Below are 22,330 nucleotides of genomic sequence, written 5' to 3' on the forward strand. Positions count from 1 at the left end.
TTCCATTTTTTATTGAGCACGTATATAATTTGTGTACAATTCTTTTTCTTTTAAAGGTAGATGATAGCATATTTTCTGTGTTGAAACTCTACTTTTTGTTTAATTAATGATTGACATCTTTTCAGGTCAGTCCATGAACCTGAATATCCTTAATGGCTGCATGACTCTCCTCTTATGGACTGTTGATTGTCTGTTGATTCTTCATTGTCGGATATTTTATTATGCCTAATTTTTCACTGTGATAAAACACTGCTAGGAGGAATAGACATATAATAAATAACTGATTATTTAAGAATAAATTTCTAGAAATAGAGCTGTTGGCCCTTTAGGATATATTATTTTCTTCAATATCTGGTGCTGAGGTGTTCTTATGAAGTTTTTTTGCCAATTTACAGTCCATCCAGCGATGTATTAGTTCCTTTTCCCTACACCATGAGTTTAATCATTAAACAAACTGGACCTGTTTTAATGCCTTTCTTGGTTTACTACAGATGTTGGCCATTGGTCACTTTTTAACACTAGTTGGCCATAAATTGCTTATGTATATCATGTACTCATTTCTGATTGGTATGGTTAACTCATAGATATACATTCATGAATTTCTATACTGGGGACATCAGTCCTTGAACAGCCATATATAATGCAATAAAAATACCCATGGCCTACTTTCTTGAAGTTAGCGGGTCCCAGAATTCTCTTGATTTTAGACATAGAAGACAACTGCCAGAAGGTGGCGCCAAACTGCAGCCGGGACAAGATTAAATTGCGTAGTCAAAATTTGGAGTCACTTGGCTCACTAGCTGCATGAATTCCCCTTGGTGTTGGGATGGATTTCTACCATATTCTATTAAGGTTTAAAAGATTTTTAAACTAAATTAAAACTGTACTTCTATTTTCTGTGGTTGATTTTGCTATTAATAAAATGAATCTTGAAGAAAATTATTGTTTTGAAGGTGAGGTAGACAAGCATGAGGCATGATTCTATTTTGTGGTAAGTCTCTTTCTTCAATTTCGTTTTCATAGGCCAGCACTCGTCAAAGTTTTCAAGACATCAACTGGGCATTTGACCTCCATTTTGTTCTGTAGATAAACCTTACTTTGATACCAGTGCTTTTGGAAACTGCTTAAAAATTGCTTCAAATAAGACTATTTCTAAAATATTTTCTATTAAATTATATGCATTTTCTGCTGTCTAGTCTAAAGATAAGACTAGACAGGCACGTTTTGAATAATTCTTTACCACTTAGAAAAGGATGAAGCATGCATAATAATTTAGATTAATTTATTTCTTTTAAAATAAAAAAATTCAAAACTCAGAGTGATGATTTAAGATCTCAATGTAGTTAATGGTATTACCTAAAGCTCTAAGGCATCTGCATTTTAATTTGTTTATTTATTCATAGGATAAAGAATATTCTCCATTACACTGCTTTGTAGATTTTGCTGTTGTGTGCAAAGAGGAGGTTGGACCAAAATGTCTGTTTGAATAAACTGGAATCATGTCTTCCTGCTATACCATAAGATTTTCAAAATTAAATTTGGGAATTTTGATAGCTTCAGAATAATTTATTTTGGGGAAAGGGTAAGTCTAATACCTGCTTTCTTTTTCAAAATTAATCAATTAAACATACCTTGTTTAGTTCTTTATTTAAAATATTTTTGGCTATCTTGGATCTTCATTGCTGTGTGCAGACTTCTTTCTCTAGTTGTGGTGAGCAGGTTCTCCTGTCTAGTTGAGCTGGGAGGGCTGCTCATTGAGATGGCGTCTCTTGTGGAGCACAAGCTCTAGAATGCTCAGGCTTCAGTAGTTGCGGGCCCCAGGCCCTAGAGCACAGGCTCAGTAGCTGTGACTCATGGGCTTAGTGGCTCTACGGCATGTGGGATCTTCCTGGCCCAGGGATCAAACTCGTGTCTCTTGCATTGGCAGGGAGAGTCTCTGAGCCACCAGGGAAGCCCTTAATTTATTTTTAATTGGAAGATAATTGCTTTACAATGTTGTGTTGGTTTCTGCCATACAACATGTGTATCAGCCATAAGTATACATATTCCCTCCCTCTTGAACTTCCCTCCCACCTCCGCCCATCCCACCCGTCTTGGTTGTCACAGAGCACCAGCTTGAGCTCCCTGCGTTGTGCAGCCGCTCCCACTACCTGTCTGTTTTACATATGGTAATTAATACCAGCTTTTTTAATTGCTCACAAGGTCGTATGATTATTTCAAATTCATTGCATCATTTATGTTGAGTGTAATAGTTAATAGTTGGTTCTATTGCTTCATTCATTTACCATTCACCTATTACTCTATTCAGTTGTGATTCTGTTCACTTATTACTGTATTATTTCTTATTCACTTGTTATATTTATTGATTATTCTGTTTATTCTATTACCTCTTTTCTATTTATAATTCTATAATTTTATTCTATTAATCTTGTTTTAGTATTATTCTACTTTATTATTTATCACTCTATTATTATATTATTAGTTTATACTTTATACACAGTAATATGTCAATTTTTGTCAATTATTAATTGAGCATCTTGCAAAAAGCACTCAGATCTTGGAAAGTCACAGTCCCTAATTTTGAAGAACGTGCATAAAATTTTTGTTCCTTTTTATATGCTCCCATCAAATCTTCTCTCATGTAATTTTCACAATGTTGAGAAAGTGTCAGAAAAATAACTTGCTTATTTTAAAAAACCAAGTAACAATAGAGTTTATTTACCGTCTCGGTGGTTGACCTAGCTGTACACTCTTGGTTGCCAATGGCTTATTTATCATCTTCCCTTGCTTACAAACAGCTGCCCTAGTTAGAGACCCAGTTTCCCTGTAGCTTGGTCCTATCAACTCAGCTTGCCATTCCACACAATGTTTCACACCACCTTCTGTCACAGACTTGGAATCGTATCCTCCTACTCAGCAGTAAAAACCCAGATTCTCTCCTTAGTTTTGCTACTGAAATTTTGAGCTGCTGTTAAAACCAAGACCCCCATCTGTCAACTGCCAAAGACTTGTTCTACCTCCATTGGCCCATTAGTCCAAATTCCTTTCCACTCTCAAACTGTTGGGACTGATGTGGGCGAGGCTGGGAAGGAGGACACCTATGTTCCTGCTGTTGGATCCTCCAAATCCTTCTAGAGTGCTTATGTCCATAGTGGGGTGTCCTTTGTGTATTAAGCTCAAGAAACATTTATTGAGTGCTTGCTCTGACTGACACTGTGATGGGAACCAGGGATAGTACATCAACAGATCTACAGAATTTCAGCTCAGCTACATGTGGTAAAATAAGCCAGCATGGAATTTTATAACTATGTACAACATTGTTCATTTATAACATGTTCAATGAATATGAACTTGGGCAAACTCTGGGAGATAGTGAGGGATGGAGAGGCCTGCAATCCATGGGGTCACAAAAGTTGGACACAATTTAGTGACTGAACAACAAAAACAACAATAACTTTGTTCTAAGAAAATATATTCAAGTTCCCAAAGGTCAGCATTGGCATGGCACTTAAAGAATCCTGGAACCACATTTTTGCACTTCCAGCTCTCCAGTCATTATCAGGCTGTTTACCAGCTGTGTGATGTTGAGAAAATTACTTAACATCTCTGTGCCTTGGTGTTTCTTCATCTGTAAAATGAAGACACCAGTTCCTACTTCATAGAGTTATCATAAGGATTAAACAAATTATATTCCTAAAAGACTAGGAGTAATATGTGACAAATAGTAAGTGTGAAATATGTTTGTTACCTAGAAATATTTATAAACAACTCTTGGAATACAACCCCCTTTTGAACAGAAGACTGCTTTTTGTTTTTAACGACAAATCGAGGTAATTAATAACCCTTATGTCCTTGCCCATTTAAAAATAGTTCTGGAATTTTGATCACTAGCAGCAGTTACCAAAAAAATAGAAGGCTAGCTATGTATATGTTGCAATGCGTTATTTTTTATTTTAAAAATCTCACAAAACTATTACCTATAAGAAAGAGGTTGAGGAGTGTAGGTTTCTTACTTGACTCATTAATTCTTCAGTTACTGAATATTTGCTGTAATATCTGTCTGGACCAAATCTCTGTTGATTTTGATTTTCAAATCAGCAGCCTGTTTATACTGTATTCTGATAACTGAGGTTCCAGATGGTATGTCTGTCACCTGGGAAAAGCCCACTGCTGTGGATCCCAGTCATTGCATCATGACACTGCCTTCACTGGTGTTTATAGCCATGGAAACCTATACTTACACCTACACCACTATCCTTAATTGGCATGGAGTCATTTTTCAAGTTTGTTCTAATGATTCCTCAGATTCAAGACTTCTTTCCCCTTTAAATAAGAAATCATTTTTCTTGTCTAATCTCTTCTGCTCTTCATGCTTGCATTTCTATATCACTTTTGCAGTTTTCAACCCTACCAGCCTATGTATCCAGCCAGTCCATCCTAAAGGAAGTCAGTCCTGAATATTCATTGGAAGGACTCATGCTGAAGCTGAAACTCCAATACTTTGGCCACCTGATGCGAAGAACTGACTCATTTGAAGAGACACTGAAGCTGGGAAAGATTGAAGGTGGGAGGAGAAGGGGACAACGGAGGGTGAGATGATTGGATGGCATCCCTGGGACTCAATGGACATGAGTTTGGGTAAGTTTTGGGAATTGGTGATGGACAGGGAAGCCTGGCATGCTGTGGTCCATGGGGTCACAGAGTCGGACACGACTGAGCAACTGAACTGAACTGAACTGAGGCTACATATTGGTGTATAAGCAAACGCTTATGAATGGGCTTCCCAGGTGGCACAGTGGTAAAAAATCTACCTGCCAATGCAGGAGACGCAGGAGATCCCTGGGTTGGGAAGATCCCCTGGAGAAGGAAATGGCAACCCACTCCAGTATTCTTGCCTGGAAAATTCCATGGACAGAGGAGCCATGGGCTACAGTCCATGGGGTTGCACAGAGTTGGATACAACTGAGCACACTCGCAGAGTAAATGCTTATGAGCTTTGTGAGAAGTGGTCAGGAAATTTTACAGAGAAGGAACCTGAATCTCAAAAGTTATGTTTTCCTTTATGTAATATAATTTGTCCATGTAAGAACCAAAATTAGAAACCTGGGTCTTTTGACTCTGCCCAACAATCGTTTCATTACATCAAAGTAAGCATATGGCTGACACCCTCTCCTCCAGATTGTCACCCGAGGCCGTCCCTGGCCTCCCACTTATCTGGGAGAGATTCTTTGGCTGAGAGGTGTCACACCTGAAGAGATAGAATTTACCAGTGAAGCGCATAGATCGTTTAGTTTTTAGGGTTCCTTACACAGAAAATTCAGTATTTCCTTCTTAAATTCTGCCCCTTCAGAGCAATTTAAAAATTATCACAGGATATTTTATATTTTGTATTAGTTTACTTCTTTGCAAAAAGAAAGAACTTCTTTGTGTGTGTATGTTTGTATGTGTATGTGACAGGTAGATGTGGTAAAGCAATTTTTAAGATGCAAATTGTAATCTTGATAATTTAAAAATTAAAATCCATGTTCTCTCAGTACTGTATATAACTATACTCCTTTTTACATTAAGTAGGTAAAAGGCTCTGATGAACCACAGCAGTTACATCCCTCTTCCCTTTCTGGAGAGCTTTCAGCTACATCCTGCCTTTGAGACTAGTTCAAGCATGTTAATTGCCTTGCCAGGTAGTACTTCCCACCTGAGCAGGAACACCTTGGCCTTGCTGAGCCCCACACTCCTGCAGGCATGAGTATCACAAGAAATAGGATCAGGAGCTGTGCCTTTTTCTCTGTTCTCTTTGTAGTCTTGCCATTTTGGCAACACATTGGTTGGAATTAGGTCATTTTTTTTTTTTTCTCCTAAATGCTTCTGTTTTAGTTGGCTGATTTATTCAGTTCAGTTCCTGAGCACTATCATAAAGTAGAGAGAGTTAGTGTTCACCTTTAAAGGGATTAATATGATTATTGCTCTTGTTTTGAGAACCAAGGATGACTCTAAACCAGCCACTTCATCCTTTTGGGGCCTGAATCCTCTTTAGGGAAGCTTGACAGGGACTCCATAACCTCTAAGCTCTCCTATGTCTTTGAAGTTCTCTAATTTCATCATTATATAGCTACATTTATTTTATTTTTAAATATTTCACTTTTATTTATTCATCTATTTGGCTATGCTGGGCCTTAGTTTCGGCATGAAGGAATCTTCAGTTGTGGCATGTGGGATCCTTTAGTTGTAGCTTGTGTGATCTAGTTCCCTTATGTGAAGTTGCTCAGTTGTGTCCGACTCTTTGCAACCCCATGGACTGTAGCCTACCAGGCTCCTCCCTCCATGGGATTCTCCAGGCAAGAGTACTGGAGTGGGTTGCCATTTCCTTCTCCCGGGGGTCTTCCCAGCTCAGGGATCGAACCAGGTTCTCCTGCATTCCAGGCAGACACTTTAACCTCTGAGCCACCAGGGAAGCCCTCTAGTTCCCTTACCAGGGATCAAATTCAGGCCTCCTATACTGGGAGCATGGAGTCTTAACTACTGGACCAACAGGGAAGTTCCCTACATTTACTTTTTTAAAAAAAATTTTTATTTCCTCTTCCAGTTTTATTGAGGTATAATTGACAGATAGTACTGTATAAGTTTAAGGTGTAAAGCATAAGGATTTGACTTATATACATCATGAAATGATTATCATAAGAAGTTTAGTGGACATTCATTCATCTCATATAGATCTTTTTTATATGGAATTTGTTATTGTTCAGTGGCTAAGTCATATGCAACTCTTTGTGACCCCATGGATATAGGAATTTAAAAAATTAATTTTTTCTGATGAGAGTTCTTAGGATTTATTCTCTTAATGACTTTCAGATATCACATAGAGTGGTGTTAATTATGTTTATCACTGTACATTATATCCCTAGTACTTATTTATCTGATAACTAGCAGTTTGTACCTTTTGATACAGATACATTTATTGAGAGATTAATATGAACCAGGCACTTTTCAAAGTACATGGACTGGATACTGACTCCTTTGAACTAGATAGTATCATTTTTATCTCTGAACTAGATAGTATCATTTTTATCTCAGTTTTACAGGTAATGATATTGAGCAACAGAACAGTTAGATACTTTTCACAAAGACACACAGCTAGAAAGAGGTAGAAATTATTTTGAATCCAGGCAGTTCAGGGCTTCCTGATCCCTTAACCAGGCTTAAGTGCTTTCCTTCTCCAACAAATAAATGAGAGAATTTGTTTTCCCTTAGTTTGATAAGTTAGTTTGAATCAGTTGCTCAGTTGTGTCTGATTCTTTGTGACCCCATTGCCTGCAGCATGCCAGTCTTCCCTGTCCATCACCAACTCCCGGAGCTTGCTCAAACTCATGTCCGTTGAGTCAGTCATGCCATCCAACCATCTCATCCTCTGTCATCCCCTTCTCCTCCTGCCCTCAATCTTTCCCAGCATCAGGGTCTTTTCCAATGAGTCAGCTCTTCACATGAGGTGGCCAAAGTATTGGAGATTCAGCTTCAGTTCAGTCCTTCCAATGAATACCCAGGACTAATCTCCTTTAGGATGGACTGGTTGGATCTCCTTGCAGTCCAAGGGACTCTCAAGAGTTTTCTCCAACACCACAGTTCAAGAGCATCAATTCTTCAGTGCTTAGCTTTCTTTATAGTCCAACTCTCACATCCATACATGACCACTGGAAAAACCATAGCCTTGACCAGACGGACCTTTGTTGGCAAAGTAATGTCTCTGCTTTTTAATATTCTATCTAGGTTGGTCATAACTTTCCTTCCAAGGAGTAAGCGTCTTTTAATTTCATGGTTGCAGTCACCATCTGCAGTGATTTTGGAGTCCAGAAAAATAAAGTCAGCCATTGTTTCCACTATTTCCTTGTCTATTTCCCATGAAGTGATGGGACCAGATGCCATGATCTTTAATTTTCTGAATGTTGAGCTTTAAGCAAACTTCTTCACTCTCCTCCTTTACTTTCATCGAGAGGCTCGTTAGTTCTTCTTCACTTTCTGCCATAAGGGTGGTGTCATCTGCATATCTGAGGTTATTGATATTTCTCCCAGCAATCTTGATTCCAATTTGTGCTTCTTCCAGCCCAGTGTTTCTCATGATGTATTCTGCATATAAATTAAATAAGCAGGGTGACAATATACAGCCTTGACGTACTCCTTTTCCTATTTGGAACCAGTCTGTTGTTCCATGTCCAGTTCTAACTGTTGCTTCCTGACCTGCATACAGGTTTCTCAAGATGCAGGTCAGGTGGTCTGGTATTCCCATCTCTTTCAGAATTTTCCACAGTTTATTGTGATTCACACAGTTGAAGGCTTTGGCATAGTCAATAAAGCAGAAATAGATATTTTTCTGGAGCTCTCTTGCTTTTTTGATGATCCATTGGATGTTGGCAATTTGATCTCTGGTTCCTCTGCCTTTCCTAAAACCAGCTTGAACATCTGGAAGTTCACGGTTTACGTATTGCTGAAGCCGGGCTTGGAGAATTTTAAGCATTACTTTACTAGCATGTGAGATGAGTGCAATTGTGTGGTAGTTTGAGCATTCTTTGGGATTGCCTTTCTTTGGGATTGGAATGAAAACTGACCTTTTCCAGTCCTGTGGCCACTGCTGAGTTTTCCAAATTTGCTGGCGTATTGAGTGCAGCACTTTCACAGCATCATCTTTCAGGATTTGAAATAGCTCAACTGGAATTTCATCACCTCTACTAGCTTTGTTCATAGTGATGATTCCTATGGCCCACTTGACTTCAGTTTCCAGGATGTCTGGCTCTAGGTGAGTGATCACACCATCGTGATTCTCTGGATCATGAAGATCTTTTTTGTACAGTTCTGTGTATTCTTGCCACCTCTTCTTAATATCTTCTGCTTCTGTTAGATCCCTACCATTTCTGTCCTTTATTGAGCCCATCTTTGCTTGAAATGTTCCCTTGGTATCTCTAATTTTCGTGAAGAGATCTCTAGTCTTTCCCATTCTATTGCTCTCCTCTATTTCTTTGCATTGATCGCTGAGGAAGGCTTTCTTATCTCTCCTTGCTGTTCTTTGGAACTCTGCATTCAAATGGGTATATCTTTCCTTTCCTTTGCTTTTCACTTCCCTTTTTTTCACAGCTATTTGTAAGGCCTCCTCAGACAGCCATTTTGCTTTTTTGTATTTCTTTTCCATGGGGATGGTCTTGATTCCTGTCTCCTGTATAATGTCACAGACCTCCATCCATAGTTCATTAGGTACTCTGTTTATCAGATCTAGTCCTTTAAATCTATTTCTTACTTCCACTGTATAGTCATAAAGGATTTGATTTAGGTCATACCTGAATGGTCTAGTGGTTTTCCCTACTTTCCTCAATTTCAGTCTGAATTTGGCAATAAGGAGTTCATGATCTGATCCACAGTCAGCTCCTGGTCTTGTTTTTGCTGACTGTATAGAGCTTCTCCATCTTTGGTTGCAAAGAATATAATCAGTCAGATTTCGGTGTTGACCATCTGGTGATATCCATGTGTAGAGTCTTCTCTTGTGTTGTTGGAAGAGGGTGTTTGCTATGACTGTTGCGTTCTCTTGGCAAAACTCTATTAGCCTTTGCCCTGCTTCATTCTGTGCTCCAAGGCCAAATTTGTCTGTTACTCCAGGTGTTTCTTGACTTCCTACTTTTGCATTCCAGTCCCCTATAATGAAAAGGACATCTTTTTTGGGTGTTAGTTCTAGAAGGTCTTGTAGGTCTTCATAGAATTGTTCAACTTCAGCTTCTTCAGCGTTACTGGTCGGGGTATAGATTTGGATTACCGTGATATTGAATGATTTGCCTCGGAAATGAACAGAGATCATTCCGTCATTTTTGAGATTGCATCCAAGTACTGCATTTTGGACTCTTTTGTTGACTATGATGGCTACTCCATTTCTTCTAAGGGATTCCTGCCCACAGTAGTAGATATAATGGTCATCTTAGTTAAATTCACCCATTCCAGTCCATCTTAGTTCACTGATTCCTAGAATGTCGATGTTCACTCTTGTCATCGCCTATTTGACCACTTCCAATTTGCCTTGATTCATGGACCTAACTGATCCTGATTCATGGATTCCAGGTTCCTATGCAATATTGCTCTTTACAGCATCGAACCCTGCTTCCATCACCAGTCCCATTCACAACTGGGTGTTGTTTTTGCTTTGGCTCCATCCCTTCATTCTTTCTGGAGTTATTTCTCCACTGATCTACCAATATGCTACTGGAGATCAGTGGAGAAATAACTACAATAAAAATAATTCAAGGATAACTCTAGTGCTTATTACCTGCTTAATAATAATTATTATTATCTGCTTAATACTTTCAGATGGATCTTGAAATCAGATTTTCATGAATGGATCACAACATGGGTATCTATAGGGTATTAAGAGTCAGCTGAATGTCGAGGGGTAATATTTGATCTGAGGAAATTATGTTTTCAGTTTATCTAATTTATTTCCCTTTCTTGGAGATGTTGATCAAGAGAGTTACAAACATCAAGTGTACTTTGTAATACAAATGAAGTACTACATTAAAAAAACTTAAATTCTAAGCCAGAACTTTTAATTAACCTCCTTTACACTTGAAATATTGTTTAAATATTTATTCAAAGGTAAATGAGATCTGAAAATCACTATAAATATTGAGTATTAAAAAATGAGTTAACAATTATTGAGTGCTTACCCTTAAGTGTACTTTGTGATAATTTATTTGTTTAATCTTTACAGTAACCACTTGAGAGAAGTACTGTTATTGTTTTATAGATGAACCTGAAATGGACTACTGTGAAAAGGAATAGACTTGCTATATGTCAAAGAATGGCAGATTGGGGGTTCCTTTTGAGTTTATCTCATATTTAGTTATTGGGAAAGCCTCATGAAAATCCAGGGAGAAATCTTAATTATTTTTTAAAGTTTTCATGTAGATCAAGAGCTGTTAGATGTTCGTACATCTGTACCACATACATGAACATTTTAAAGATAAGACAACACCACCAGTGATAACTTGCCAAAGGAAGAAGGTTTATTGACTAAAAAGAACTGACAACATTTTCTGTAGGGTAATCAAATGAGTCATCATATTTATGTGTGATATTCTTCCAGATAAATGGGAAGATACTACTGATAATGCTAATGATTGCCCAGACAGAGATTATATTTCAGTAACAGGAAGATAAGAGGACAGACCTTTTTTTTTAAGATTTGCTCATTTTCCCAGACAGATATCTTATGCCATCTCTTCTCAGAGAGTTTTTGGCATATGCTGTCTCTTGCATATCAGACTAATTGCTTTGAGATTTCTCTTCCAGGGAGTGGAGCCTGGTGGTAAGTATTTTGCTGCGCTGGTCTACCTCCTCAAGGACTTTCTTAACCACAATGGCTTTGACTGGATCTAAAATTCAAAATTTCAAAGGAAATTTTTAGAGAGTTGGAACAAGATGAATAAAATCACAATAGCTAAAATGTGGATGAGTCTTGAGGATATTATGCTAAGAGAAATAATCACAAAAAGACAAATATGGTATGATTCCACTTATATGAGGTACCTAGAGTAGTCAAATTCATAGCAAGAGAAAGTAGAATGGTAGTTGAAGAAACTGGAGGGAGGAGGAGGAAAAGGGGAATTTTTTTTTTTAAACAGGAAAAGAGTTTCAATTTTACAAGATGAAAAGAGATAGACAGTAATGATGGCTACACAAGATTATGAATGTACTTAATGCCACTGAACTATACACTTAGTATGGTTAAGATAGTAAATTTTATGTTCTGTGTATTTTACTACAGTAAAAAAGTGGAAAAATAATAAGTTATATTAATTAAAGGAATAATAGAATTTTTATATAGAAATGACTATGCAGGAAGCACAAAGACTCATTTTTGAGGAATTTCGATTTCTTGGCTAACTAAAAATGTGATGACAAAACACTTTGTTTAAAATTAGCACACATCGCTAAAGTTAGACATCTAGCACACACTGATATCCACTACAGTTCTTTATTACATCTGTACTTACTGAGGCCTGGAAATATGAAAACAGTCAAGCTGTGCATTGAAAATGAAGTAGAATAGCAGAAAATCAGAATTCCATTTTAATTACCTTTCATTTGGTTTCCCACATTTCCAGCTCCATAGTCTTTAGACTTGTAACCTCCAGACTTGCAAGCCCTGTGGACACAAATTGTTGAAAATGTCAACAGGAGAGTGACTTAGAAAGAAATCCTTTAACTCTAGATTCACTCTTGTTTTCCTTTTTTGTTCTCTTATTAATAGTATCCTGACCAGAGATTGAACCTGCACCCCCTGAAGTGGAAGCATAGTCTTGACACTGGACTGCCAGGGAAGTCCCCCTCTTTTTTTTACTCTTGTTTTTCTTTAGCTGTTCGGTGAGAAGAGTTTCAGTGGGTCACACAGTTGAAGCTACTTTGCTTTAGCAACAAGATGTGAGTTTTAAAATCTTCTCACCTTAAATACAGGGCTTGTGGCACCTTGATTTTGTAAGATGTGGCTAATTTGTATCTTGGCAGTAGTGTATCATGCTTAATATTTAGCATTTATGCACATAAATATGGTCATTTCAATTTATGTTCACTTTCCGGGTATCTAAGTTTCAAGCAGATTTTGGTATATTGCATTTTCCCTGTAAAGAATTCCACTTACCCATCATCTCCACCAATGAGGAGACAGTAGGTCTCGATTTCTTTTTCCAGGTGGACCTTGATGTCCAGGAGCTGCTCATACTCCAGTTTCTGGCCCTCGGTCTCGGTCCTGACCTGGTGCAGCTGCTCCTCCAGGGCCCCGATCTGAGCCTGGATCTGGGCCAGCTGGGCACAGTAGTTGCCTTCCGTTTCCGTCAAGGAGCACTCCAGGGAGTGTTTCTGTTGGAAAACAGTAAAGAATCTGGGATGGATATACAGATATGCAGACATTTGCTTTGATAGATGACCTTTTCCTTTTGTTCCCTCTCCCTGTAATTGTTTTAGATTTCACATTGACACATAGTTAAGAAGACACTCTATGACACTCTTAAAAATCAGCAAATTTTTCTTTTTTTGGTAGAATAAGCCAAAAGATATCGGTGATGCTGTTTCAGCTGTTACATAAAATACCATTCTTTTCTTATGTTCTAAGTTAACTACATAAAAATATATATTTTTTGGATATATGGATATATTCTCAACACAGTTAAGGCTTTTAACATCAACTGGCACACATTTAAAATGGTAACGTAGGAGCTTAATTTCCAAAATATACAAACAGCTCCTACAGCTCAATATAAAACAAAAAACCCAATCAAAAAAAGGACAGAAGACCCATGTAAACATTTTTCTAAAGAATAAATACAGATGGCCAACAGGCATATGAAAAGATGCTCAACATCACTAATTATTAGAGAAATGCAAATCAAAACTACAGTGAAGTAGCTGCTTGTACCAGTCAGAATGGCATCCTCAAAAAGTCTACAAATAATGAACTGGAGAACGTGTGAAGAAAAAGGAACTCTCCTACACCGTTGGTGGGAATGTAAATTAGTATAGCCACCATGGAAAAAAAGTATGGAGGTTCCTTAAAAAACTAAAAATAGAGTTATTGTATGATCCAGCAATCCCATTTCTGGGCATATATCCAGAGAAAATATTAACTTGAAAAGATACCTGCACACCAATGTTCATAGCAATACTATTTACAGTAGCCAAGACATGGAAGGAACCCAAGGACCCATCAAGAGATGAATGGATTAAGAAAATGTGGTGTGTATTTACACAATGGAATACTACTCAGCCATAAATGAAACCAGTGCTCGGGCCTGGTGCACTGGAAAGACCCAGAGGGATTGGGTAGAGAGGGAGGTGGGAGGGGGGATCGGGATGGGGAATACATGTAAGTCCATGGCTGATTGATGTCAATGTATGACAAAACCCACTGCAATGTTGTGAAGTAATTAGCCTCCAACTAATAAAAATAAATGAAAAAAAGAAAAGAAAAAAAATAGGGACATTCAGTTGAGAATATAAAAAAAAAAAGAGAGAATGAAAGAATGCCATTTGCAGCAACATGGATGCAACTAGAAATTATCATATACATGAAGTAAGTCAGAGAAAGACAAATATATATTACTTATATGTAGAACCTAAAAAGTGATGCAAATGAACTTATTTACAAAACAGAAACAGACTCACAGACATAGAAAACAAATTTATGGTTACCAAAAGGGGAAGGGGAGAAAGAGATAAATTAGGATCTTGGGCTTAACAGATATACACTACTTTATATGAAATAGATAACAATAAGGTCCTCCTGGGAACTATATTCAATATCTTGTAATAAGCTTGTAATAAGCTATAATGAAAAAGAATCAGAAAAAGATATATATATGTAATGTTCACATTTTTTTTTAATGTTCGCATGTTAAATGTTAGTTATTATGATCATTATATCATCATAGAAGTTGGAATCAATTTTGCAGCTAAAGTCTATGTATATATCTGAATCACTTTGCTCTATACCTCAAACTAACACAGCATTGTAAATCAACTATACATCAATTAAAAAAAAGAATTAAAAAGATAACCTAGGAGATGGTAAGAGATCAGCCTTTTCATACCGTGGCTAGGAGAGACTGAAGTTCAATTTCCAGTGTTTGGAGGTTGCGCTTCATCTCTGTCAGCTCATTCCTAGCTGAGGTGGTGGCTCCCACATCCTCCGTGATCTGCTGTTGCAGGGAAGCGCTCTGTCAAGGTGTAAAGGAGGGAGCACATCTTAGTTTTGTGAACAGCGTTCAAAGGCAGAGGGGGTATTTTCCCGTTAAGGCTCACCTTTTCGTTAAACCAAGCCTCAGCGTCCCTGCGGTTCTGCTCGGCCAGGGCTTCATACTCGGCCCGCATGTTGTTCAGCAGAACCGTGAGGTCCACGCCGGGCGCTGCGTTCATCTCCACGTTCACGTTGCCTCCGGCCGCGCACTGCAGAACCTGCATTTCCTGGAGATGGAAGAGCATTCAGCTTAGCTGTGTAGGGACGTCGTAAAAAGTCTAGAGGCTTAGATTTGGTAGGGTTCTTAGAGTTTCTCTGGGTCCACCTCCCAGGCTGTGCAGCTACCTCTACATTTCGTATTTCCTGTCTCATAAAGTAATGTGTTTTATTCTCATAAAGTTTTAATTGCTCCAAAGCTCTTCCTTCTGGTCAATTTAATTCCTGCTCCTATAACTCCAATTCATCGATTTTAGTTCTGCTGCAGAGAAAAGAGTCTTTCTTCCTTTCCCAAATGAAAGTCCCTAAGATATTTAAAATGAGTTATCCTTATCTCTTATTCTACTTTTTTATGGCTGAAATGTCTCCACCTTGATGCACTGGTCTGCATTTTACTTAAGAGACCAGCTTTGAAGTGTTCTCTGATCAGCTCTCTCCTGACCTCAGACAGTAGGAACATGATCCAGGGGCTAAGTCTAAAGAATTCTGAATAATTATAAACAAATATTTGTTACATATGTATATTTATAATTTAAACATACTTGCTTACTTGCAATTAATAAAGGGAGAACCTACTCCTCTAAAGAATCCTAGCTGTCAGTTAAGCTGTTAAGCTTGCACAGGGACTAGTGTCATGATGGACTTGGGTGTCAGACAGATCTCTGCATGAACTCCGGTTCTACCCTATAGTGGTTAAGCGAACTTGGGAAAATCCTTGACTTTTTTGTCTCGATTTTCAGATAAAATAAGAATAAAAAAATATCCTTCTCTGGGTGGTTGAACGATGGGAAAGAATTATTAGTGATAAGACCTAGTAATACTATCTGGTGTTTAAATGCTAAAACAAATGCTAGTTATTATGATCATTGTCATCATCACAGAAGCTGGAATCAGTTTTGCAGCCAAAGTCTAGTTATTATCCCATCCGAGGTGTGGGCTGTTGGGATGCACTCAGTTCTAAGGTTGTGGATAGCAGACATCACTGCTAAGACTGTGTACATTGAAACAGCAGGGATTGGCCTAGGTCTCTACTGCAGAAACCCTCCTGCCTGCCCTTGTCCAGAGCCCTGAATTGGACCTAATGACAATAATGAGGCTTTCTTTTTTCCCGGTGATCTGTATACCTTCTCTTTCTCCAGGTGGGGTTTTTACTTCTGAGGATTTAGTGAAAACTTCCTCAGTTCAAGCAGAAAAAGATAAAAAAGATGCATGTGGGTCTGTCTGTGAGTGAATCATTTAAAAAATCAATTTATTCAATTCATCAAAAATTTGTTATAGGGACTTCCCTGGTTGTCCAGTGGTTGAGACTGAGCTTCCACTGCAGGGGGCATGGGTTTAGTCTCTGGTTGGGGAACTGAGATCCCACATGCTGAGTTGTACACCCAAAGATTAAAAAAAAAGATTATCATGTAGCTACCATGGGCTATAAACATTCCTGAACCTGTATGTTCATATTAATGTTAAGTAGGTATTGTTTCAAGACAGCCTCACGGCTAATCAAATTGCATTCTTAGCATGATCTCCTGCTTTGAGGTTTGGCATGACTCTTAGAACTTTTTTGATTATTTTAAAAGAAATTCAATTTCAAAGAATAAAGATTTCTCAGAAAACAGTGGTTCTGAAAGCATTCCCCAAAATGTCTCCAGAGTCATGGCTGTATGATCTGATTTTTTAATCTAACTTCCAATGATGACCACTTTGGATATTTATTTGGAAGTGTACATTTTTATATGTTTAGCTTCAGTCTCATTATTTTTATACACATTAAGTTTATATCTATCATATATATTAAGATTATACATTAAGAACATATGCTGAAGTGTATACGAAGTAAATGTTTAAGTGTTTTAAATCTGCCACTGTTTTATAGAAATCTAGCTCTTGTTTCCTTAAGATATCCTTAGACTATATTTATTTTATCTAATTAGATGTAATCTCCTAAGAATGCCGTTTTAACTTAGCCATAATTGCCTAGCTGAAACATTGCTCTGAACCCTGATTGGTATGTTTGGTATGGAAAAGAAGATTCTTTCCCCCTCCCTGCCATGGGAAATTTGATGTGAGATCAGAGGTGAATCTGGACTAATACTTCACCACTGCTACAAACCACTCAGGCCTCATGTCTGTCTGATCACGGATCTTTAGTGCCAATTTCTTACTTAAGAAGTCAAGTCCATTATCTCCTGTTAAATGGATAGTGTCTGCAGAGGGATGGCAATATGTAGGCAGTCAGCTCTTACCTCTTTATGGTTCTTTTTGAGGTAAGTCAGCTCTTCACTCAGGGTTTCATACTGAATCTCCAAGTCTGTTCTGCAGAGGGTGATTTCATCCAGAACTCTGCGAAGCCCATTGACATCACTCTCTACGCTCTGATGAAGAGCCAGCTCATTTTCATACCTTAAAGAGGGTTAATGATTTTCCAGTTAATTTCATGGTTGGGGAATTAGTCACTGATCAGTGATCAAATGCTAGAATTCTGGAATTTTAGAGTGACACATTTGGCCTAGATGGGAGGGGAGTTTGGGGGAGAATGGATACATGTATATGTATGGCTGAGTCCCTTTACTATTCACCCAAAACTATCACAGCATTGTTAATCGGCTATAACCCAATACAAAATAAAAAGTTTAAGAAAATAAAGTGACACATTTGGCCACAAGAGACATTTTCAAACTATGTTGTATCATAATTATTTTGAGATACTTTCTTGGCAGAAAAAGAACTAGGGTTTTGCACGCTGCTTTGATAGCAGTTCATACTTTATATTTCGTAGCCAAAGAGTAAAAAAAATAATAACATTCTGTTTAAGTCCAAGTATTTTACAGTGTTGGGACCAGAGTTGGTAATATTTAATGAGGGATCAAAAAATAAATTTAATGGAATGCTTCTCACTGACCTTGTGAATTTTTTTTTTCACTCTGTAAGTCTACTTACTTGAGTCTGAAATCATCAGCGGTCAGCCTGGCATTATCGATCTGCAGAACAGCATTGGCATTGCTGGTGGTAGAAGCAATGATCTGGAAGCAGGGAGTTTGACTTTTTAGAGGCAATTTATCATAACTGATAAAAACCAAAAAGTGTGTGTGTGTTTAAGATTAGGAAATGGAAATAATCCAAGTTAATATAGTTACTAGATAGATAGTGACATTTTCATCATAACTGCTGAATCTATTTAGTGCTTATTTCCAGTGCTAAATTGAAATTCCCTTTAAGAAGTCACAAGTAGGAATGAGAAATGTTTTTAGTATTCAGTGAAGAAAGACAAAGAACATTTGGAAATAAAAGTACATAAAAATGATGGCGAAGTGTAATTTCTTACCTGGTTTTTAAGATCCTCAATTATTGGGAAATATCTACTATAGTCGTGATCAAGACCACGGCAAGAACCGGGCCCAAATTTCTCATACCAGCCCTTGATCTTCTGCTCCAGGTCAGCATTGGCCTCCTCCAGGGCGCGAACATTCTCCAGGTAGGATGCGAGGCGGTCATTGAGATTCTGCATGGTCACCTTCTCATTGCCAGAAAGGAGGCCCCCCTCATTCACAGTAAAGCCAGCACAGGCATTGCTCCCCAAGGCATTTCCTCCTGACGAGCTGCCCCCAAAGGCACACGAGAAACTGCTTCCAATTCCAGGCATGCTGCAAGCATTTCCAGCCCCAAAGCTGGCTCCCCCACCAGAGAGCCTGAGAGAGCCGGTGGTGGGACGGGGACTGGCCCTCCTGGATCCACTGGGAAGTCGAAGAGACATGATGTCAGGACAGGTGTGTTGCAGAGCTGTGTTTATGAAAGCTGGAATGGAGTGACTGCCCATCCCAGCTCTTCTGTCGTCCTTTTTATAGACAATGCTCAAGTGTGTTCTGGATGAAATTCTGCCTACAGAGAGTCAAACACTGCTTGCCAGCCTCAGCAAGTTAGCTTAATTGGATGAATTTTCCTAATTAGTATCTAACTTTGCCCGGCTCATTTCTGTAGGAGGGCAGTTGCCCGCAGGTTGGTGGTTATCTGAGAAATGGGTCTGGGTGGAGCAATTTCTGGTTCCTTATTACATTTTTAAATTGTGAGTGAGTCATTCCTCACTTCCCTCCTTAGAAGATAAAAACTCACCAGTTCACCACCGAATAAAAATCTGGCGTCATGGTTTTGGGCTGTTAGGCCAAGGTAGATTTTGATGTTTCTGAGACTTCTACTGCTTCTGTTTTTACAGTTCTTTCCACATAAATAGAGGACAGGACAGCAATCATTATTTCCCCAGCTTGGATCTTCAACTACCGTCTTTCCTCCTCAACTCTTGCTACTGTTTCTGGTGGGAAGTTAATTTCCATTTTGGCTGACATGCAGGGTGTTTTGTTGACACGTACTTATGTCTGGGTAGAGTTGTCTTCTCACATCCATTTTGGTAATTAGGAACACACCCCTAATTGCTGTTATGGGTTGTGGGAGTTTGGAAGGACATTAACTTATTTCCTGACCTTGCAAAATTTGAAGCAAAAACCTGGAAAGAATTATTTCACCTGTTTCTACTTCGTGGTGGTTTCGCTTAGGTGAAAGTCATCAGTAAGCTTCTTCCTGGATGTGGATTCCCACATATTTATTGAAAACTCTAAATATTACGGCAATTTGGGTAAAAAAATCTGGAAATTGGCTTATGGACAAAATTTCCATGAATATTTATTATGTGAGGCTGTTGTGAAAATATGGGTTAATTCTTTCATTCATTTAGAACCTACTATGTGCCGGTCATTCTTCTGACACTTGTGATAAGTAGAATCATACGCTATTTGTCCTTTTGTGACTGGCTTGTTTCACTTAGCAAAATGTCTTCAGAGTTCATCCATGTGGCAGCATGTATCAGATTTTCCTCTCTTTTTAAGGCTGAATAATGTTCCATTGCATGTATTTTGTTTATCCATTCATCAGTCAGTGGCCACTTGGGTTGCATCCACTTTTTAGTTATTTTAAATAATGTATAATGCAACTATGAACATGGATGTATAAATATCTGTTCCAGTCCTTGTGTACCCTTTTCATGGGAACATACCCCAAAGTAGAATTATTAGATCGTATGGAAATTTTATTTTTAATTTTTTGAAGAAATACTGTACTATTTTCCATAGTGGCTGCACTATCTTATATTCCCATACATAGTGCACAAGGATTTTGATTTCTTCACATCATCACAAACATTTGTTATTTCCTTTTTTTTGATAGTCACCATATCAGGTGGTATCTCATTGTAGTTTTGACTTGCATTTCCCTAATGATTAGTGATGTTGGGCAGCTATTCATGTCCTTGTTGGCCATTTGCATATTTTCTCTGGAGAAATGTCTAAGTCCTTTGCCCACTTAAAATATCATGTTGGGTTGTTTTTTTTTTTTTGGTTAAGTTGTAGGAGTTTGTTTTATATTCTGGATATTAACTCATTATCATCTTATTTTTAAATAGGTTGAATTAAGAGTTGAACATGACTGAGTGACTAAGCACACATGCACACATCACTCTTCATTTTTGGATTGTGATTATTTTATCTAACTTAAGGAAGTGATTAACTCTGCGAGGTCATAAAAGTATCTTCTGGTAACATACTCGAAACATTTTGCCTTTCATGGTTAAGGCTTTGGTAGTTTGGAATAATTTTTGTGTATTCTGTGGTATGTAATCAAATTTCATTTTTTCGATATGGATAATGATTTCAGCACTGTGTACAGAATAGTGTCACCCTCTCTCTGCAATGCCATGCCATACTGTCATAAAGGAACTGTCCGATGCTTCAATTAGTCAGGAAATCAAAGTCCTCAATAAATCGTCATTTAGGTGGAGATTCAACTGTTACTATTTTTTGGTCTGGTGCAGAAACATATCGTTTTGGTTACCATTGCTCCATAATATAACTTGGTATCTGGTAAGGCAAGTATTCCTTTGTTCTTATTTGCCATCAAGTCAAATATTCCTTCTGTATTGCTCTTTCATATAAAATTTAAAGCCTGATTCTCAAATGCAGTAATAGGCCAAGATTTGCTTGAAATCCATTAAGCTATTTGAATAAAATTGACACCTCTGTGATATTGTGTATGTGTATCCAAAAAGTTGAATATTCTTTCCATTTATTTAGGTCTTTCATAATGTTCTTCAGTGAAAAGGTGCAGATTTCTTCATAATATGCTTTTGCATCCTTTTTAAAGAACTATTTCCAGATACTTATCTAATATTGCCAAAGATATCTTTTAGAAATCACACTTTCTGGACAAATTGTACTAAGAAATGCAGTTGATATCTGTGTAGTGGGTTTGATCAACTTTACTACAGTCTGTTTTTCCCCCACCCAGTTTAAAATTTTTATTTTATTTTTTTTGGCTGTGTAGTATGCAGGATCTTAGTTCCCTGACCAGGAATTGAACCCGGACATTTGATCATGGAAGCATGGAGTCATAGCCATTGGATCTCCAGGAAATTCCCATCCCCCAGCTTTTCTTTATTAATTTTCCCAGTTTTATTGAGGACCAACTGACAAAATTATAATGCATAAATTATAATACAGTATTACAGAATTGTAATACAATTGTAAGAAATTATTCTCACAATGAAGTTAGTAAATGCATTTATCACCTCATATGGTTACCTTTTTTTTTCTTTTTGGTGAGAACATGTAATATCTGCTCTCTTAGCAAATTTCAAGTATTCAGTACAGTATAATTAACTTTAGTCATTATGCTACACATTAGATCCTCAGAGTTTATTCATCTTTTAACTAAAATTATGTACCCTTTTTTCTCCATTCCCTAGTCCCTGGCAATACCATTCTACTCTCTGCATGAAAATATGATTTTTTTAAATTGGAGGATAATTGCTTTTCAATGTTATGTTAGTTTCTGCCATAAAACAACAGGAAAATCTTCTTGACATAAACAAACATAGCAATGTCTATAGAATAAAATGTTAAAATCCTTCCTCACCTTCCCCTCTCTTTTGTCCTCCCTGCTTTCTCAGGAAGCTGCAGTTTACCCATCCAAATGTTTTCACTCTTCCAAATGGATTTCTGTTTATTTGCACACATACACAACGTGTAAAAATACACACGCTATCTGTGAGTCTTCTGTGTTAAATGTGTTGTTCTGTAACTTGTTTTGTTCACCTTCCATAATACACTTTAGTGCATGGGTGGGTGCCCAGTGTGGATGAAACCATTGGTTGACCCTTAATTTTAGCTGGGCAATAGCTCGCCACAAGAAAGACTGCTATCTCTGGCTTTCTTTGCAGCCAGCTGTGGCAATGTAATTAAGTAGCTGATATGATGTAAGCAGTATATGTGGCAAGTTCTAGAAAGCTTTGTCTAAGAGAAAGCAGACACACATCTTTTGTCC

The 22,330-nt window shown here is 37.8% G+C and overlaps 1 protein-coding gene and 1 long non-coding RNA gene across 4 annotated transcripts in view; one reads left to right on the forward strand and one right to left on the reverse strand.

Annotated features, from left to right (window-relative positions):
• The window catches only part of LOC133057464 (uncharacterized), a 36,394-nt gene that overhangs the window by 10,304 nt on the left and 3,760 nt on the right, over positions 1-22,330 (forward strand). Inside the window, exons 4-7 of one of the 3 annotated variants that reach the window (XR_009693032.1) lie at positions 1,404-1,582; positions 4,399-4,638; positions 12,278-12,447; positions 18,402-22,053. This is a non-coding gene — a long non-coding RNA (uncharacterized LOC133057464). The remainder of the gene's footprint in view (positions 1-1,403; positions 1,583-4,398; positions 4,639-12,277; positions 12,448-18,401; positions 22,054-22,330) is intronic. The other 2 variants (XR_009693033.1, XR_009693031.1) reach the window with 2 other exon arrangements.
• On the reverse strand, positions 11,055-18,782 carry KRT25 (keratin 25). The gene is made up of 8 exons (XM_061143992.1): positions 18,291-18,782; positions 17,906-17,988; positions 17,212-17,368; positions 14,821-14,982; positions 14,610-14,735; positions 12,665-12,882; positions 12,105-12,172; positions 11,055-11,399 (listed from the first exon to the last, which is right to left on the reverse strand). The coding sequence occupies exons 1-8, from the start codon at positions 18,780-18,782 to the stop codon at positions 11,290-11,292; spliced, it is 1,416 nt and encodes a 471-aa protein (XP_060999975.1). The 3' UTR covers positions 11,055-11,289.

This window comes from Dama dama, chromosome 5 (assembly GCF_033118175.1).
Source record: "Dama dama isolate Ldn47 chromosome 5, ASM3311817v1, whole genome shotgun sequence".
Classification (NCBI taxonomy): Eukaryota; Metazoa; Chordata; class Mammalia; order Artiodactyla; family Cervidae; genus Dama; species Dama dama.